Genomic DNA, 19,030 nt, shown 5'->3' with positions numbered 1-19,030 from the left:
GGGCCGACACGTGAAGCGTGTCGCCAAGCCTTTGGTCGCGACTCAGCTAACGCGTGCCGGCGCAGGACAGGGTGAAACATCGACGACAGCGGAGGCGAGCAACCCGCCCGCCAACTTCGCAGCCGCGGTCTCTGCCGATTGTGCCATGTTCGCGACTCTTGCGTGATTTGGGGTGAAGTAACCGTCGCGATCTCCACAATATACCTGCCTACCCCACATTCTCCCTGCCCTGCGAAGAAGCTTGAGCCATGGATAGCGTCAATGTCTCGGAACTGGTTGCGCGCCTCGGCGCGGAGGAGGAGTCGGTGCGGAAGATGGCTGTCTTCAAGCTGCAGAATGCCATTGGCGACCCCTCGTTTGCCGACGTCTTCATATACGAAGGCGGCCTGCCCAAGCTCAGGTTCCTGGCGCTGCACTCGACCGGCAACACACTGGCCTACTGTCTTACCTCTCTAGCACGCTTGCTGGAGCTGGATAAGGGATGGGACCATGTCACGGATGATCTGGTCGCGAGGGTAAGTGGACAACCTTGGAAGGAGGGATTCCCTGAAGAGGCCTAACAACTATACTCCAGATCGTCGACCTCGTCGTCGCGCAACCTCTCGTCAACGTCAATCGCGGCGCCATGTCAGTGCTCGCAGCCATCGTCGGTCACCCCTCACACCGAAACTCCCAGGATGGAACCACGGGCTTCCAGCGCCTGAAGCCTGCCGTCGATTCTCAACCCGACTTCCTACCCTCCCTTGTCGAAAAGATCACCTCGGCCGACCACGCGCTATGCGCAAACTCCCTACAGCTCATCAACGCGCTCATGCGGGATGCCATCGCAAACGACGCGGCCTTTGAGTGGCCCAAGTTCATCAAGCAGCTGCAGGAGCTGGGCGTGATCAAGAGCGTATACGGACTGATGCAGAGCTCTGCGATACAGGATCTGGCACATCCACTACTCGACTTTCAGTCCTTGACAAAGATACTGCTAAGGAACTGGAGAGAAGAGAAGGTCGACTTAGAGAACCCTGACCACAGAAGGGCTATCCGAGGCCTACACACAGCGAGCAATCCAGACAAGTCAGCATCAGACCCCAAGGGAAGCAAGAAGCACAACCCGGATAAATGGAAGCGTCTGGGCTTCGAGACGGAATCGCCTGCGTGGGAATTCGATGCGACTGGCTTCCTAGGCCTCATGGACATAACCGACTTTGTCTACAAGAACGAAGACGGGTTTCAAAAACTTTTGCTGGAGCAGTCGGCAGAGCCAGTCGAGCAACGTTGTCCAATCGCTCGCGCAAGCCTTTCAGTCACTCAAACTCTGTACGAACACTTCGAAGTAGACAAGCTCGACGATGTGGAGTCCCACCGGCATACCGACTCGCGGGCCAACTTCGACCGCTCATTCAAGCCCCTTCTGCTCCATTGGTCCAGATTGCATACGAGTGGTCTGAATGCCTTCATCCGACTATGGAAGGTAGCTGGCGCACAAACCGAGGACTTTGAGAAGATTGAAGAGCTTATCCGCATCTTGATTGAACAGGTTGTGGGCCAGGCGCCACGCACGAAGGACGTCAAGGACGTCGAAGAGGACCTCGCTGAATTTGAGCTGAAGCGCCTGAGAGAACTCCAAATGGAAGTACTGGAGCTGACCTATGAGGATGCATGGGGGCATCATCTCCGGTATGCGGTATACGTCGACGTAGTCTGTGCTAAGCTAACTCTCCACAGCCAGGTCCGTGACGAGCTCAACCACGAGGCTCTGCAGTTTGTCAAGGAGCAGCGTATAAGATGCCTGCTACAAGGCGCGTGGTTCCCGATGGGTATCGACTACGGCACGAGTGCGGGTCCGGTAACCAGCAAGACCCTGAATCGTTCTGCACCCTCGTCATGGCGTTTTGTTAGATTGTCGCACAATCGGCGGTATCTACATTACGCTGACTTTGACGAGAAGACGGCGACTGAGCCGAGGTTAGATACGCTGCAGGAGAAGAGTAAGTGTAACGCGTCCACGCGTCCACGCGTCCACGCGTCGTTCATGGTTTGCGTTACTGCGGTGGCTGACGCGCATGTACAGTCGATCTATCTATTGTCTCTTCGGTCGTGAGCAATGTCTCCGCTTCGGCGCCGTCGACCGCATCGTCTGACAGTACTGTCACAACCCTGCCAGGCCACGAGCGGGCTTCCACGTCGACCAAGATCACGATCCACGGCTACCTGCCCGCATCCAATCACGCGCGGCAGGCGTCCAGCGGCTCAGGTGCAGGGCGAAAAGAATCCGTTCTGCTGCATCTGCACCCTCAGAGCCATACCCTTGCTTCCGAGTGGCTTGATGGACTGCTGATGCTACTCAACCAACAGCCAATTACTGCCGACACCAATAAGTTGGTAACCTTCATCGGCGGCTACGGGCTCAAGATCCGACTGCTCAACGTTCGCTACGAAGATGTCGGGCTGGAGGAACCAGTGCTCCCCAGCCGTGAAGGATTGGACGACGAATACTACTGTACGTGCATTCTCTTTTACTCTGTGGCACGGACTCAATACTGACTTGGTACCCTAACGCAGATGACATTGCGGGTGCCTGAAGATCGAGAAAATGCTTGTTTACGGATAGGAGTCCTGGACAACAAACATCGATCTTGTGCAGGTAATGGTGAGATTAATGGAGCCGCCAACGTCCAAGCTGCATGATGTTGGGAAGCCTAAGTAGACACTTCCGAAAGCCTAACCCGTCTCCATGCGGAACTAGGCAACGGCGGGGTGGAGGACGATCGCCGTCTTGTGGATAGACGTCTGTCGACGTTCCAATTGGGAATCAGGTACCGCTCTCTGGGGAACCATATTAGGAACTGTGCAGGGGGCGGTAGCATTTGTGTTGGCGCAGGAGCTGGATGCGCTTCTCTTGAGATACCCTTGCTTGTACCTGTGCAATATGCTGCAATTAGACAGATTGTTTGGAGCGTGCGTGCGTGCGTGTTGTCAGCCTGTCGTCGTTACACAGCGCATGGTCGACGTTGTGCACAGCGTCTGGTAATCGACGGTGATCTGTGCGATATTAACCCGTGACACGCTGGCGCAGGCATTGAGCCGGCCAGTCGGGCGGCCTGGTAGTAACGCCATAACGCATATTCCAGAAGCAAGTATATTTGATGCTGAGGCTTAATCAGGCAAATATGATGGAGAGCATCTGTCGACTCCGCGAGCCGGGCTCATTTGCCAGCGGTGTGTCGCACGCTAGGCATCGTGGCTCCGCTGACGGTGTGTTCCTGGCGGCCACGGGCCTGAAACAGCGGACGGCAAGGTGGAGAGAAGCGGGGAGGAGGCCTGCCTGCACGACCTGACTCAACCAACGACTGCTCGCGGGCCTGGCGTGCTCGGATACATCAGCCACGGTTCTACTAGGGCCCAGGTGTGCGGTGGAGAGCAGCGAGTGCGTGTCTGGCGGCGCGTTAGCCTGCAGCTGTAGCATCCCGCGACACGAATATGCAGCCGCCCCCAAGTGCGAGCGACAGTCGTACGGTGCTAAGCCCACAGATTGTTTCTCTCTTCCAGCGGCCGTTCTGTTGGACCTCATATAATTCCTTCTTCTTCGGACTTTCGCTTGCTGCTGTTCGGATAGCCCTCCGGTCGATCCTCGAGAAGAAAGTACAGCAGCATTGCTCAACCAAACGTTCACGACCAAGTGCTCGCCGCCCAGCCCGGCCACGGCGTCAGGGCCGCCATTCGCAGCATCGATCGCGCAAACCACGCCTCCATGTGCCTGAATCCAAACGTTGCGCCATCGCCGACGTCGAGTTCCGAGCCGAAGCCATGAAGAGCAAAGCCAGAGGCACTATTCTGCCTTTACGGCAGGCCGAATTCGACGCCCTGCCGTATTCAGTTCAGTAAGTAATATTCCGCGCTCCTGATTTGTCCGCACGTGTGATAAGGGCGCGTTATGCGCGTGCATATACCGAATCCCCCACCATGACTTTTTGTGTACCTTGCAGTAGATGAAGGGCCTGTCAATTATGCCATGATGCCAATGCTAATCCGTGCCGCTACAGGAGAAAGTACTTTTCATCCCTGGAGCGTTTGCAGATCGCCCAGCAGGCCTCCGACGAGCCTACTACATCAGGCCGCTCGTCCCAGGCCAGCACCTCTTCCAAATCCCACCGGCCCTCGCTATCTCTCGGCACCGGACGACGCAGACGCAAATCCGAAAAGGCTGTGCACGCTCACGACCTATCCCACATTGACCTTGACTTCTTTCTCTCCTTGCCTGAAAAGGTACGCAAGCAGCATTTTTCCCGCGAAGAGCAGGCACTCCTCCAAGGAACGCACGAACAGGCGTTCCTTCCCGACGACCAGGATCCCGAGTGGGCACAACAACGCTTCAACGATTTCCACTTCGACTTTTCCCACTCCACCGTCGACCTTCCGGAACGCGGCCGCTCACGACGACGTTCATCTTCGGCCTCTTCGACCATCAGCCCTTCCCGTCCGACTTTCGGGCCTTCTCTTACATCAAACACGAGCAAGGACCGAAACGCCCATTTACTGTATCTCGACACAATGGCCACGCCCATCTTCCACCGGAGGGAAACCTCAATGGCAGATATGAGACGGACCATGTCCCTCACGTCGCATCCGGTCCGCCTTGGATCTTCATACACGGCGGATCCTCCATTCTTCAATGCCAGGCCAAACCGACTTCACCAACGTGCCCACTCTTCTTCTCTTGCGGGCCACATGATGCCGTCTACGCCCCCAGCCCTCACGATCGACCCCGAAGCAACACACTACCAAGATCCAGAGGCGAGAAAAAAGTTGCGCATGTATCTTGCATCTCCCCAAAAGTTCGATGAAGCGATTGAATTTGGCTTCCCATCGTCCACAGGAAACGGCGCCGCTGCACCGCACTTTCAGCTGCCACAGATTGACAGCCATGCTCGCAAGTTTAGCCGAGACATGCACACCTTCCTCAGGGACGGACAGCTGTCTTTCTTCGAAGACCATCCAAATGAGAACCAGGGTCTGGAATCCGATGCTGGCTCTGTAGCCGACATGGACTCACCCGCCACTCCCTCCAGCACCGGCCTGTCCTTCCGCATGCACTCCCGCCAGTTCTCGCACCGCAAGTTCTCAGTCGACTCGCCAGCTCCGTCGCCTGTCCACTCCGCCAATGGGCACTTTCATCGAGAAATGACACTCCGCATGACCTTGACCCGGCCCGATTTACGAGCTGACGAAGATCAACTCTACGGCTGGCAAGGCTCCAGCTCGAGCCCGAAAACCTCCAGAGACGATCCTCTGGCACTAGAAGATCTCGTCTTCACTGACGACATGACCGGTACCAAGGGCGCCTTCTACGTCAAGCCCAAACCGCGCGGAAACCTCGTAAGCCGCTTACTGAAGCGTGCCAGCCTCAAGGCCACCAGTCGCTGATCACCATTTCAGCCTACATCTATTAATCTACTTCTCATATCGTACTTTTTGTCTGTCTTTCCTAATAAAGACCAACAACAGGTCTGCTGCATTTCAGCGAGCGGCTTTTATTTCCTTGTCCAACCATTTTCTAGACATTTACGGGGGTTTACGAAAGCTCATCAGACTGTACGATTATCACGATGCACGAACCGAACGATTCAGATGCATGAATGAGGCGTTTTCCTTTCATCTCCCATGTCCAGCTACCCTGCTGGTATTTCTTCATACTTAGCTAGCCAAGAACTTCATCGAGAATGATACCCAGTCGGCAGCAACCAATGCTGGTCTGTCGCTTTGATCCAACCACATTTTCACTATCCATGTCGATACCGCTGTTTCCGCATATTTCCTATTGCATCAAGCAACAATAGCTACGCTTCGCAACTGCCGATACAAACCAGCGTCTCAGTACACAGCACCTGCATTTTCCCGAAGGATTGATCGCCTCCAGCGATCATGACTCCCAGCACTATTTCCCGGAACTTTACCTACCCGCTCGCACTACCCGTCTTATCTCTCCACATGTTTCGCCAAAATTCCAAACTAACCAGATTATCCGCAGCGGAGAGATCTATATCGCATAGATGTTAACGACAGGGATGGCTGTATGATGTTTCCCTTTTCATCCAGTGGCTAGGCAAAGATCAACGGTACAGTACTTGTACAGTTTTCATGCAGTAGTTGATACCAGACATTGTATGCGTTTCTTTGTGCTAGGAGAATATGTTTGGGTGGCGAGGTATGACGCATGAGAAAGAGGGTTTATCAGCGCTATGCTCAGTTTGAGCACATGTGAGAGATTCAGTCGTATCAACGCGTCGACATATCACGCAGCCAACCAACCCATATTCCCTATCCAACCGCTCTAATCCCCCAAACCATCCAGGCCAAGTACAGTAAACAATGACGTCGCACTGCCCTCTCGCAAAGAACCCAGCAAACATCTCATCAGCCGCCCCAACATGAAACAACCACTCACTCTTATCCTCACTCCAGCTCCCCCAACTCCACCGTCGCTTTCCGGTGAGGCTCCACTCCCCATCGGCTCTGGATTCCTAAAGGGTTCCTGGCCGAACAGCAAGTTCCCGGTACACTAACTCACTAGATGCCGAACCGAACTGCTACACGTCCCACGGTACGCTACGTTTCAGCTTCCGCTAGATTTTTCACTCCTACAAGGCTCGATCTTGCGTTCGCAGCGGATAGCGCGCGCGCGTACAGTCAATCGGGTCACATGTAGCGGGGTCTGGAACGAATGTGGTTTTCCGGGTTCGGTGACGCATTGGGTTGAGGTGGTTTGATGCTGTTTACGTACGCGCAGTTTGCGAGTGTGAGATGGATGGAGGGTCTGGGGTACTGCAGGTCATGTGCTGTGGCTTTGGCTGATCGACGGGAAAAGGAAAAATGGAGAAAAGGTACCGCATACGTCTATCATCGTTGTAATGCGAATGTGCAGGAATACCATCGGACGGCGTACGGCGGCTGGAGGTACCTGTGTTCTCCGTGGTTGCTTTCTTTTTCGCGCCACGTTCAATGTTACGCGCGCGAGTGTAGCCGGAGTCGGATGTAAGATTTATTGAACGTGTTGATGATCATTTTCATGTTAGTCAACATGCCAGCGCATGGGTTTCGTGAGTGCATGTCAAAAGTGATGTTGCTGCAGACTTCCGAGGCGGCTGTCTATCAAAACTTGAATGCGAACATTCTGACTCGCGTGATGGTCATATGATAAGCTGCTGCAGTAAGATCACAAACCCGATCGTCTGCATGCACCAAAATGGTTTTCGTGCTGTGATATTCTTCAATGTTAGGTGCACGACAAAGTCGTTAGGCTAGGGTGCTCGCGTTATCGTGGTGAGGCATCACACACATACACTACTCATGGGCACGGCACACTACGCATGGAAACACTGCGTCTACATGATGACAGCCGGAGAAACTACCCGGGAGTGAGATCAATTTCAAAAGCCATTGCTTCGTCACGCGCGCGGATATTCGCATTCGCATTCTCCATTTTCCAAACGAGTCAAGTTGAAAACGTTGCTCATTTCAGGTGCATACCCCAGGATCACAGTGGTCCGAATCCGGCATCTGGAAGAAGAAAAGTGATCCACGGCTTAACCTCTCTGGACTCTCTGCAGAGAAAGACGTGTCCCGCTACTGCAGTCCCATGCTCCCCCACGTGCAGGTTTTAATTGCACCGTTCATGCATTGAACGCAATATACGCGTAACCTTCACATGCAAAGTCATCACATTCCAAATAGTTATTTGGCATCAACAGTTGTTCGAATTTTTCATTACTCGTGGTATCCTGCTTCTTTTGCTGCCAAGTCAATGCATTTGCAGTTCTTTACCTCGACAAGGCGATGTCGTCGATTCGCAGAATCATCTTGACGGTCTCGGCTGCAAGCTCGATAGCGCTGGTGCTGACTAGCAGTGGCTGCAGTACGTTCTCCTCGCTGATGTCGTTCTTGACACCCCCGCTCTTGATGCTGATACCAGCATTCTTCTGCTCCTGTGCGTGTCTATGCCTTAGCTCTGTGACGACCTTGATGCTGTTCAGACCGGCGTTCTCCGCCAGTGTTGTCGGAATGACCTCCATGGCATCGGCGAAAGCTTTCCAGCAAATAGATTCAGTGCCGGAGAGCTCACGAGCCTTGAGTGACAGCTGATGCGCAATCTCAATCTCCGGGGCACCGCCACCAGCAAGTAGCGCCTTCTTCTTGACCAACGAGCGGATGGCGCAGTGAGCGTCGTGTAGAGATCGCTCGGTCTCATCCAGAATGAGGTTGTTAGCACCGCGGCAGACGATGGAGACAGTGTTGGCTGCTGACTTGACGCCCGAAACCTTGACGTATCGTGCGCCCGATGCCTGTACCTCCTCGACAAGGTCTGCCGAACCGAGCTTGTCTTCTGTGAACGAGTCGATATCGGCAATAGGCTTGCAGCCAGTGCTCTACTGTGCATTAGCTTCGTTACATGTGAATCGCTTCTCATACGCACCTTGCAAATGAACTCAATCTCATCACGCTCAATGTCCTTGATGACTAGGATCTTCAGCTTAGACAAGAAGTGCAGACTGAGGTCGTTGACTGCATCCCGGAGGATTGACTTTTGAATGAACAGGACGTTGCACTTGGCTTTCTGGATCTTCTTGACCATGTTCAGCAGATATGTTCGCTCCTCCTTGAGGATCTTGTCCATTTGCCTGTAGTCGTTGACGACAATCTGGTTCTCCATGTCCGGTTTCGGTGGGCTCAACTGGAATTGAATGAGACCTATCCGTGCCTTCTCCTTCAATGTGGGACCACCGGCGCTCTTGACTACAGGCTGGTTGAGAACCAGTCCGTCGATCATCTCGCTGTCTTCGATGGTACCGCCTGACTTCTTGATCATGCGGATGTTCTTCAAGTCTACGTTGTCAGCAGTCTTGGGGTCGATGACCTTGAGGACTGAATCCACCGCCATGATGGGTAGCTTGGGCTCCTGAGCGACGATCTTGGAAGAGAGTGCGGTCGTGGCGGTCTTGAGGAGCGTCTGCCTATCCGTGAGCGAGATGGGAATGGCCATCTCGGTCAATATCGATATCGCCTCCTGCGCTGCCCGTTGGAAAGCCTCTGATATGACTGTGGGGTGGATGCCCTTGCCCAATAACCTCTCAGCAGCGCCTAACAGACTGCCAGCAATGACTACGACCGACGTTGTACCATCTCCAGCTTCGATATCTTGGGCGTGTGCGAGGTCGACGAGCATCTTCGCGGAGGGATGCATAACGCTCATCTGGTTCAACATGGTGGCTCCGTCGTTTGTGATGATGGTCTGGCCTTTGCTGGTTTGGATCTGGACAAGTCAGTTGTGATGGCTGGAGATTTGCGCCTGTATCGTACCATCTTGTCCATGCCCTTTGGTCCCAAAGACTGCCAAAAAGTTAGTATTCATCTCTTCCCCGCACCTCGTGGTGGGACATACAGTTCGGATCGCATCTGCCACAGCTGCACAATTCGAGTTAGCGAGATGCTCCTAAAAGGGGATGAGTAGGTTCTGTACCTCTTGCGGCAATGATGTTGGCGCTGCGAACAGCTCTGGGCTTCTCCTTGTCCTGAGCCAAAGTCAGTCAATGTTTTCAGAGCTCAGAGTATGGGGCGCACCTTGAAGGCAGTGTTGCCGCCACCGGTACCGCCATTTGCAACTTGAGCAGCCATCTTTCAGTATACAGGAGGAACAAAGCTAAAAGAGGGGTATCGTGAGAGTTTGGCGGGGAAGTTGTGGTGCCTGAACGCGAACTGACAATATTTCGAGAACGCGATAGACGTAGCGCACGGCCAATCCACAAGCTCCGACTCGCCGGGCCCATTGCCGCATCACAGCTACACACCTTCATCCAGTACACAACAACCAACCCCATACACTCGCCCCCGTCGCCGCATCCGCTCCTGCTGTCGCTCCTACCCGGAATCATCCACAACTCGACTGCACGCATACTCCGAACCCTATCTCGGCCACACGACAGTCGCCGCCCACTCCGCAAGCATGCCTTCAGCCACAGGCCAGTCCTGGGAGAAGTACCAGAAGAACTTCGCCGACGACGAGGTTGAGGAGAAGAAGATCACACCTTTGACTGATGAGTAGGAGGCGCCAAGCCACATTCAAAGCAGACATGGGCTAATGGCATCACAGGGACATCCAGGTGTTGAAGACATACGGAGCGGCACCCTACGGCGCCGAACTCAAGAAGCTCGAGAAGGAGATCAAGGACAAGCAGCAGACGATAAACGAGAAGATTGGCGTCAAAGTACTGACTCCTTCACCCTCCCTCCATGCTCGACTAACGCCTCCAGGAATCAGATACCGGTCTCGCACCTCCACATCTCTGGGATATCGCCGCCGACCGCCAACGAATGCAAGAAGAGCAACCCCTCCAGGTCGCGCGATGCACCAAGATAATACAGGACGAGAAGGACTCGGAGAAGAGCAAATATGTCATCAACGTCAAGCAAATCGCCAAGTTCGTCGTCAACCTCGGGGAACGCGTCTCACCCACCGACATCGAGGAGGGCATGCGGGTGGGTGTCGACCGCAACAAGTACCAGATTCTGCTTCCCCTGCCGCCAAAGATCGACCCCTCGGTCACCATGATGACGGTTGAGGACAAGCCCGATGTCACATACGGAGATGTTGGAGGTTGCAAAGAGCAGATTGAGAAGCTACGAGAGGTCGTCGAGATGCCCCTGCTATCACCAGAGCGCTTCGTCAACCTGGGTATCGACCCCCCGAAGGGTGCTCTTCTCTATGGTCCCCCGGGAACTGGAAAGACCCTTTGCGCCCGAGCTGTTGCCAACCGAACCGACGCCACCTTCATCCGAGTTATCGGTTCAGAGCTTGTCCAGAAATACGTCGGAGAGGGAGCCAGGATGGTGCGCGAGCTGTTTGAGATGGCGCGAACAAAGAAGGCGTGTATTATCTTCTTCGACGAAATCGATGCTGTCGGTGGCGCTCGTTTCGATGACGGTGCTGGAGGCGACAACGAGGTACAGCGTACTATGTTGGAGCTTATTACACAACTGGATGGTTTCGATGCTCGTGGTAACATCAAGGTCATGTTTGCGACCAACAGGCCTTCAACCCTCGACCCAGCCCTTATGCGTCCCGGACGTATCGACCGAAAGATCGAGTTCTCGCTACCCGACATGGAGGGCCGCGCCAACATTCTCCGTATCCACGCAAAGAGCATGAGTGTAGAGCGCGACATCCGTTGGGAGCTCATCTCTCGTCTCTGCCCCAACAGCACAGGTGCCGAATTGAGGAGTGTGGCTACAGAGGCTGGGATGTTCGCAATACGTTTGAGGCGCAAAGTGGCTTCGGAAAAGGACTTTCTCGATGCTGTGGAGAAGGTCATCAAGTCCAACATGAAGTTCAACAGCACTGCAGCGTACGCTCAGTACAACTAGACGGCCCCACGTAAGGTGCGTTGAGAGCAGCTTATGTATTTACATTAGAAGCAGCACTGGTTTTGTATGAGTATTCACGATGGTGCTTTTCTTCCACTTAGATGGATAAGGACATAATGCATTTCTCGAATCATCTTCTTCTCTGCAATGAAGTCATGTTGGTGCATGTGCTCTGTCGATATGATATGTGCTTCATATAAGAAGTACGTCAACCTAGGAAAGGAAAATGAGTAGGTCTGCAGCCTACATCAACATAGACACATGCAAAGCAGGTGACTCAACGTCAATGTAAGCTCTAGGCCTGTTTGGTTTTTCTCTTGTATGAGGTGGAAGGGTATATGTCATATTACTATTCAAACTAATCGAACACGACTGAAATGTGCCATTAAACTATAACCGTCCCGCCAATATCACACAAGTCGACGTCAACTCCCCACTTCAGCCCATTTGCCTCTGCACCCTTCCGCCATCTTTCAGGCGGCTCAGTAACCGGTTCGTAGCTGGCCGAGTACTGACCACGGAATGTACCGTAGTGCATGCCTATACTCTTCTTGCTCCTCACATCCCTATGTATAGCCAGAGAATCCTCAGGACTAGAATGTTGACCTGACAAAACAGACCTCGGCTTGAAGCAACCCACAGGCACAAGCGCCAGATCAAAGGGCCCGTACAACTCGCCGATTTCTTTGAAAGCTGGACAAGGTGGATGCGGCGCATCGTGGTGTGAGAATTGGTCGTCGGAAAGAACGTGGCAGTACCCTGTGTCTCCAGCGAAGAAGAGTTTCTTGCCAGACGAAGACGGTTCCTTGACGATCCAACTACACCACAATGTGCCATCGAAGTTCCAAGGCGTGCGTCCAGATCGATGTTGCGCAGGCGTACATATCAACTCGACGCCTCCAGCACCCTTCTTGAACACGGTTTTGCCATCCCACCAATCCATCTCTTCTACTTGATCGGCCTTGATGCCTGCGCCTAGCCCCGTCAGAACAGACTTGACGCCTAAACCGCAGAAGAAGCGTAAGTCGCCACCTTGTTTCGCATTCAGTTTCTTCAACGTATCCGAGTCGAGGTGGTCGTAGTGGTCGTGGCTGATGCACACAGCGTCGATTTCAGGTAGCTCGTCAATGGTGCATGGCGGAGGTGTAAATCGCACAGGACCGACCATGCCATAGGGTCCTACGCGCTCACTCCACACGGGGTCGAGGAGGATGCGCATTCCCCGTTCGTTTCCCTCCGAAGCCGTTGTTTCGATCAAGAAACTCGCGTGTCCTATCCATGTTGCTTTCAACCCGTTCTGTGTGTTGGTGAAGTCGGGTTTGCGCACGTCGACCAGACCTAAGCGGTCGGCGGGAATGGGGACGAAGTTCTTAGGCGTGCTGAAGCGCGTTCGGACGGCGGCGATTATGCCGTCGTTTTTGTACGAGGGCCATGGGTTCTTGAAGCTGGTGGGTGGCTTGCCGACGTGGTGGGCTGTCGTGTGTGTGTCAGGCTTGTGCGGCGGCAGCGGTGTTATGGAGGATGAGGGAGGCATTCTCGATGTTTGGTAGTGCCTAAAAAACGGCGCGAGGATGCAAAGGGCTTGAGTTGGGCGCGCATGGCTGTTTGTCGTGTAGAGGAGACTATGACGACGAATAGCGGGCGTGGAGGCGGAGATAGGCAGTGCTCATCGGACGTCGGGTTGGTCCGGTCGACCGTTGGAGGCGCGTTTGGGACTCGAGGGTCGTCTAGGGCTGAGAAACCTTCGAGACGTTCATCGATGACTTCACTGCGCTCGCAGCGATGTCGATGCAGCTGTCGCGTTCAGGCGTGTCTGGTCGTGGGGCGTCATCGAGCAGGTCCGACCAAGCCAGACCCTGTCACCTATCGAGCAACCCACGTTCTGCCCCAGCAATCCTTCGAGACGTAATCCACGACTCTTTTTGCACAGAGAACAAAAGCCGCAATTGTGGCTGGCCCTACCCACCAATCTCACATCCCAACGCGCATCTCCAGCATCATGGGCCTCGGAGACAGCTCAAGTGGGTACAAGCACCAAGGCGCGGCTTGCGTAGCCTTGTTCTCTTATCATCCAATAGGACCGACACGTGAGCCCGTCTAGCTTACATGCAGGTACTGTTCGTCTTTCGCTCATCGCCGCCGCCGGAGCTCTAACCAGGAGTCTGGAAGATGTACCTTCTACATGTGGTAAGGACCGGCTGGGGCTGCAGCGGGCTGGGTACGCCGTGGCCAAAATTCTGTGAGCTTTATAGATGTCGGGTTCCCAGCGTTGTTGAATTTGTAGTACACCTTTGCGTCTATCAATCTTTCATCACTATAGTCAAGGCAAGATGAAGGGTACCTTTTCCAAGGCCGGCGCCGCGGCTCTACTGGCCACAACGGCAAACGCACAACTGTATCCCGACCAAAGCCCGTTGAACCACACCTGCCAACTACAAGAACCGCTTCTGTCCTGCCCGTCGCAAGATCCCTCCAAGGTCGACTCATGCTGCGTTGAGACATTCGGTGGGCTCGTTCTGAGCACTCAATTCTGGAACACATACACCGGTCGCGAGTCTGAAGGCCAGCTTCTCCCTACCGACACATGGACGCTCCATGGCCTCTGGCCCGACTTCTGCAACGGTAGCTACACACAGTACTGCGACCTGAGCCGCCAATACGACCCAATTCCCGGACCGAACACAACCAATGGCCTACCAAACGGAACCTTTGTCCCACCTTACAACGGCTCCAACATCGGCACCTTTCTCGAGCCATTCGGCCGCTACGACCTCTTGGAATACATGAACACCTACTGGATCGCGTGGCAGCAAGATAACCCTGGCTTCTGGGGCCACGAGTTCTCCAAGCATGCCACCTGCTTCTCTACCTTCAACGTCCCTTGCTATGGCCCGCAGTACCGTGAGCACGAAGATGTTGTTGACTTCTTCGAGACGACTATCAAGTACTACAAGAGGTTCCCTACTTTCGATTGGCTGGCTGCTGAGGGTATCACGCCTTCCAACTCAACCACGTACTCGTACTCCGATCTCGTAGATGTTCTGTACGAGCAGCACGGCGGTATTCCTTTCTTGGGCTGCTCGGGTCCCAGGTACAATGCTACTGATGCTGGAAAGAACACGACAGATAGAGGGTACACTATCTTGAACGAGGTTTGGTACTATGAGCACGTGAGTATTCCCTGATTGTGCGCAGGAGAAGATGAGATGAGTGCTAACATGCGGTTAGGTCTACGGTCGCCCTCAGGAAGGCAATGCCATTCCCGTTAATGCTTCGGCTACCTACCTGACTAACTGCGCTACTTCAGAAGGCGCGATACACTACCCGGAGAGGACCAACGGGTCCGAGAAGGCTCCTACTGTTCCATTTTAAAACGACGTAGCAGGGTTTGGAATGTATTGTAATGATCAACATTAATCAATCTGCGTTTGCAGAAGATGCCACTTTTCGCTTTTGCCCTTTTGCCTTGAGCGTCGCCCTTGAGCACATCACGCCCAGGTACACAGCCCTCTAAGCCCTTACTTTAGATTGAGACGCATGTTTAAGGTGCCACTGGCACTCAAGCTGATCAATGAAGCAATGTGAAATCTCTTCGTATCAACTGACACTACTGATAGTCTACCAAGTACTAATACAAAACAAAGAATTTACTTTCTCTTTACCCTCACATAATATTGCGCCCTGTCTTCGGGTTGGATCGGCTCGCCTAGGTGAGTTTACGGGACTTTTCAGCTGCTTTATCTTCCGGACTAGTCTGTGAGGCAGCTCTTGTGCCGCGTTCTTCCTGCATATTCGTATCCTGAGTCTGGTCTTCAAGTCCTACACCGCCCTCGTGGTGACTGCTCCCTTCCTCAGGTGTATGACGCTCGTCGTCTGCATGATCTTCCCCTGTATCCATGTCAACGTCTGTTTCCTGGACCCGCGGACTTTGTGTCTCGGAGATTCGGTTCCGCTCAACCTGCTCCCTCTTTATTTGGACTGCCGACTTTGTTGTGGGTGCGTGGTTCTGCGACCGTGGGTGGACGGTATGATCGGTGTTTTCTTCAAAGACTTGACGAGTGTAGTCTTGTTGTTTCCGTGCTGCGTCGACACCAGCGGGAAACATCTTACCCATTATGGCATTGTGTTTGTCGGAAGCGCTTGGATCCGCTGTGTAACCGTTTGGACTCGGCGTGTCCGGTGCATTTGCTGAGGCTGCATATTGATGGTTGGTAGGTGTGAAGCCAGTGGGTGAGTGGCTTGCTTCGCCTTCAGTTCGCGAATGCACCTTACGGAGGTTAGCTGCTGAGGATTGTGAGCGCATATCTGGGCGGCCGTCTTTGCGAATCAAGACCCCATCTGCATTTCTAATAGGCTTGGTGCGTGTCTTCTTGGCGGATCCAAACATGTCGCCCGGCGAGCCAAAGCTCATAGCAGCTGTCACACCTTGTAAACCTAGACTGCTGGCACGGTCGCTGGTTGAGTAGCCGCCACGACCACCTCCACCGCCACTGCCTCGCCGCGCAATGCCCCCTCGTCCTGGCTGCGCGACGTGGTGGTAGTATCCGGATGGGCTGATTTGCGAATCGGGAACACCTTGCCAACCACTCCTTTCCCACTCAGGAGTTCCGAGTGTGCCTTGGGCTGGCATACTCTTCCTAACTCTGCCACCTCGACTTCCAGGACCCCCGCCACGACGCCCACGCGGCCGGTGTTCGATCATACGCTGGGACTCGGGTTGCCAGCTGGCATCCGAAGGGCCATCTTGTGTAGCGTAAGGCATGTACGAAGACTGTTGTGACTGTGAGCCGAGAACAGACTCGGGTACAGTTTGTTGGGACGGTACGGTAGGCGTTTGAAAGCGATGGTCTGTCGTGGGAGCTTGTTGCGAGGCTGTGTAGCCTGATGCACCGTTATCGACCAGTCTCTGCCTCTTGGGGGAGCCAGGTGTGTGAGTGTTGGCTTCCTGTGGGGTCTCAACGCCGTTGGGATGTGTTCGTTTCACTCCCGCGTTGATGGTAGCCCACCCACCAGCCTGACTTCCGGCGGACTGAGCGTTTGTGACATTCGGCGCGTTGATGGGTGCCGTCATAGTGGAAGGAGCTACGAACGACGACTGCTGTTGCTGGCCATTGGATACTGGCTGGGGTGCTCTATTGTTTGGCGTCATCGTTGGTGTACTCTGATGCGAGTGCGATGGCGGCGCTATCGATCCCGGTGGTGCCTGATACGTAAATGGTGGTGCTTGTGAGGGCTCGGGTCCGGCGCGCTCTTCGAGTCGATAGATTTTACCCTTCATGATCTCAATAGTAGTACTGATGAGATCTACATCACTCGCCTTATGCGACAGGACATTCATCTGCTGCGCCATTTGCTCTAATGCCGCATTCTGAGCCGCGAAAGATGGAGCGGCATGGGGTGTAGCCGAAGCTCCTGATTGCCTCTCCATCCTGATCGCATACAACTCATGATTGATGTTTTCCATGGCATGGCGCATGCCTTGCATCTCAGTCTGTAGTCTTTCAGCCAGCGCTTCCACTCTTTTGATATGGTCATTTTGCCGAAGAAACTTGGCCTGGAACTCTTGACGCAGTGTTTCTTCTGTTTGGTCCATCCTCTCCTGGTGAAGCCTAATGTCGCGGGTGTGGGCAGCTAAGGCGCCACTGTTGTGGGACATTTGCGTCTGTAGACGCGCCATAGCGTCTATGCTAACGTCCTCTGGCGAACGAGGGTAGTGATGGCCATTGGTCTGAGGGACCATTGTTGGCACTTCAGGTGGACCGCTCATTGACTCAACGCCAGACCCTTGGTGAGACCTATGAGCTTCTTGACGGTAGGGGGAAGTTGAACGCGATGCAGCGCTCAGCGCGTCTTGAGCAAAAGCGTGTGGAGAGTTGCGCATCGAAGAACCCTGCTTCGATGATGGTGCTGTCAATGACAGTGCATTGCCTTCGACAGGATGCAACGACTGCTGGTGCTGCTGTTGTAAACCACGGTCTTGGGATGGCTCGTACCGACCGCGAGTATGATCTGGGCGATCTACAGATGGCGCACGTGAGTCAATCTCCATAGCTTCAGCTGAGGATGCCTTTGGTGTTGCCCTCGACGAGGGAGGACTTGGGGTGTCTTCGTTCGCCAGTAGGTCTTGTGAGGCATCCACTTCAGGCTCGACTACAATGGTATGATTTGCTGCTGTCTTGCATTGCAGTTCTATGCGACCAAGCTTGAAAAAATCTCGACCACTATCACAGGTCAGTCACCATGCGAAGACTTGTCGGTCCCATTGAAGAGGTTACTTACCGAAAAGACCCCTTTCCAGCAGGTGCGGTGACAACAGTGAATCCGATAGCTGTCTTTACACAATTGGGGTTGGGGCACGATAAGGGCTGAATGGTACTGTTGTTGAGTTAGTCCCAAGGTTTGTGCGAAAGAAAGTATAGCAATACGAAATGTGGGACGTAAAACGCGGGCGTACACGTCTAATAGATGTTAATCTATAGTGTGAAAAGATTTGGTGCAGGCTAGCGTCGGTGCGCCTAGAGCAAGAAACTTAAAATACCATGTAACCATCGGCAGCCGGGATGCGCCCACTCATGTGTTGGGAGGTTGATGATAGCCGGCCAAGGCTATAAGAGGGAAAGGTGCGACAAACAGATACAAGGCAAAAGGGACCAATGTGTTATATGGATTAAGCTTACCATCCTGCTAATTCGGTGCCCTTTGATGCCGCTTTTAGTTTGCCCATGGGTTGTAGGATGGAACTGTAAGAACCGAGCAGCGCGGGTACGAAGTAGCTGCCGGTGACCTTGTACCAGGAATTGTAGAAATCTCCAATGCAATTCTGGCAATTCTTGCAGTATGCTTTGGTTGCACGGTTGGCGGGCGGGGAAGGTTGAGAGGCTTCATCAGCATCCTCCACAACCTCTGGCGGTGATGGTTGAAGTTCATGTTTATTCATGTCTGACTCCACCTCACCAATTCTGGATCGCCTGGAGCCCGCCATTGATGCAGCCCATTGACACAAACGTGCCTAGCGGATAGCTGCAAGTGAGCGTAGAGGCTGCACGAAAAGTGCTAGATAGCAACAAATAAAAGTTGGATGAAAGAGGGTGGGCCTAAGTAAGCTGAACTACCGGTCGCTGGTACGCGACGACGCGTCTCAGTCCAGGATAGCGTTTCAGCAAGCGCAGTGAGATTGGAAGCGAAGAGGAAGAAAATGGTAGGCCCCAACAAGAATAGGCGGTTGCGGCGGAGACTGGAAGGAACCCTGAAAGACGAGAGCTAATTCAGAGGAGAGAAAGGGCAAGTGAAATAATTAGCAGGAGTTATTCCATGATTAGCCATGCATGAGTCCTAGTGGGGTTAGCGCGCCTCGCTATCAATTTAGATGCGCTCTATTGCGAAAAAGCCCTGAAGCCGTCTTGTGTCGCAGGCGCAACACGCTAGCTGTTCCATCTCGCGCAATAGCCAGACCCTTTCAGCTGTAACTTCGTCCTTTTATCAAATGCGAGCAGTTACCCACCGTCCAATGCACGCATGTGTCGACTTGCACAGGTATAAACTCGTGCCACAACATCCCAACACCTGATCGGTAGTCACTATCGTCCATAGGGGCAGTTTACTCATCACGGACCAAGCGCCG

General features: G+C 53.7%; 7 protein-coding genes across 7 annotated transcripts; 4 read left to right on the top strand and 3 right to left on the bottom strand.

The window, feature by feature from the left end:
• The first annotated feature begins 1 nt into the window (after position 1).
• BKA58DRAFT_104258 (ELMO/CED-12 family-domain-containing protein) lies at positions 2-2,616 on the top strand. Its single transcript, XM_046163800.1, has 4 exons — positions 2-515; positions 575-1,671; positions 1,720-1,982; positions 2,066-2,616. Exons 1-4 carry the CDS (start codon positions 249-251, stop codon positions 2,536-2,538), a joined length of 2,100 nt encoding a protein of 699 aa, XP_046029679.1. The 5' UTR covers positions 2-248; the 3' UTR covers positions 2,539-2,616.
• An 851-nt stretch (positions 2,617-3,467) lies between these two features.
• On the top strand, positions 3,468-5,843 carry BKA58DRAFT_378085 (uncharacterized protein). The gene is made up of 2 exons (XM_046169670.1): positions 3,468-3,875; positions 4,038-5,843. Exons 1-2 carry the CDS (start codon positions 3,475-3,477, stop codon positions 5,416-5,418), a joined length of 1,782 nt encoding a protein of 593 aa, XP_046029678.1. The 5' UTR covers positions 3,468-3,474; the 3' UTR covers positions 5,419-5,843.
• A 1,625-nt stretch (positions 5,844-7,468) lies between these two features.
• Positions 7,469-9,740, bottom strand: BKA58DRAFT_104211 (T-complex protein 1 subunit delta). The gene is made up of 6 exons (XM_046163799.1): positions 9,610-9,740; positions 9,509-9,560; positions 9,431-9,453; positions 9,349-9,378; positions 8,465-9,301; positions 7,469-8,417 (listed from the first exon to the last, which is right to left on the bottom strand). Exons 1-6 carry the CDS (start codon positions 9,661-9,663, stop codon positions 7,812-7,814), a joined length of 1,602 nt encoding a protein of 533 aa, XP_046029677.1. The 5' UTR covers positions 9,664-9,740; the 3' UTR covers positions 7,469-7,811.
• Positions 9,741-9,835: 95 nt separating this feature from the next.
• BKA58DRAFT_355311 (P-loop containing nucleoside triphosphate hydrolase protein) lies at positions 9,836-11,731 on the top strand. The gene is made up of 3 exons (XM_046168636.1): positions 9,836-10,086; positions 10,139-10,253; positions 10,300-11,731. Exons 1-3 carry the CDS (start codon positions 9,992-9,994, stop codon positions 11,407-11,409), a joined length of 1,320 nt encoding a protein of 439 aa, XP_046029676.1. The 5' UTR covers positions 9,836-9,991; the 3' UTR covers positions 11,410-11,731.
• On the bottom strand, positions 11,725-13,341 carry BKA58DRAFT_104155 (beta-lactamase superfamily domain-containing protein). Its single transcript, XM_046163797.1, has one exon. The coding sequence runs from the start codon at positions 12,941-12,943 to the stop codon at positions 11,795-11,797; it is 1,149 nt and encodes a 382-aa protein (XP_046029675.1). The 5' UTR covers positions 12,944-13,341; the 3' UTR covers positions 11,725-11,794.
• On the top strand, positions 13,342-14,948 carry BKA58DRAFT_104162 (ribonuclease T2-like protein). Its single transcript, XM_046163798.1, has 2 exons — positions 13,342-14,579; positions 14,638-14,948. Exons 1-2 carry the CDS (start codon positions 13,740-13,742, stop codon positions 14,779-14,781), a joined length of 984 nt encoding a protein of 327 aa, XP_046029674.1. The 5' UTR covers positions 13,342-13,739; the 3' UTR covers positions 14,782-14,948.
• Positions 14,949-14,989: 41 nt separating this feature from the next.
• Positions 14,990-18,680, bottom strand: BKA58DRAFT_378073 (uncharacterized protein). Its single transcript, XM_046169669.1, has 3 exons — positions 18,087-18,680; positions 17,689-17,784; positions 14,990-17,630 (listed from the first exon to the last, which is right to left on the bottom strand). The coding sequence occupies exons 1-3, from the start codon at positions 18,389-18,391 to the stop codon at positions 15,116-15,118; spliced, it is 2,916 nt and encodes a 971-aa protein (XP_046029673.1). The 5' UTR covers positions 18,392-18,680; the 3' UTR covers positions 14,990-15,115.
• Positions 18,681-19,030: the final 350 nt, after the last annotated feature.

The sequence above is a fragment of the Alternaria rosae genome (assembly GCF_020736505.1).
Source record: "Alternaria rosae strain MPI-PUGE-AT-0040 chromosome Unknown BKA58scaffold_2, whole genome shotgun sequence".
Lineage (NCBI taxonomy): Eukaryota > Fungi > Ascomycota > Dothideomycetes > Pleosporales > Pleosporaceae > Alternaria > Alternaria rosae.
This window is presented reverse-complemented; position numbering and strand designations above follow the sequence as displayed.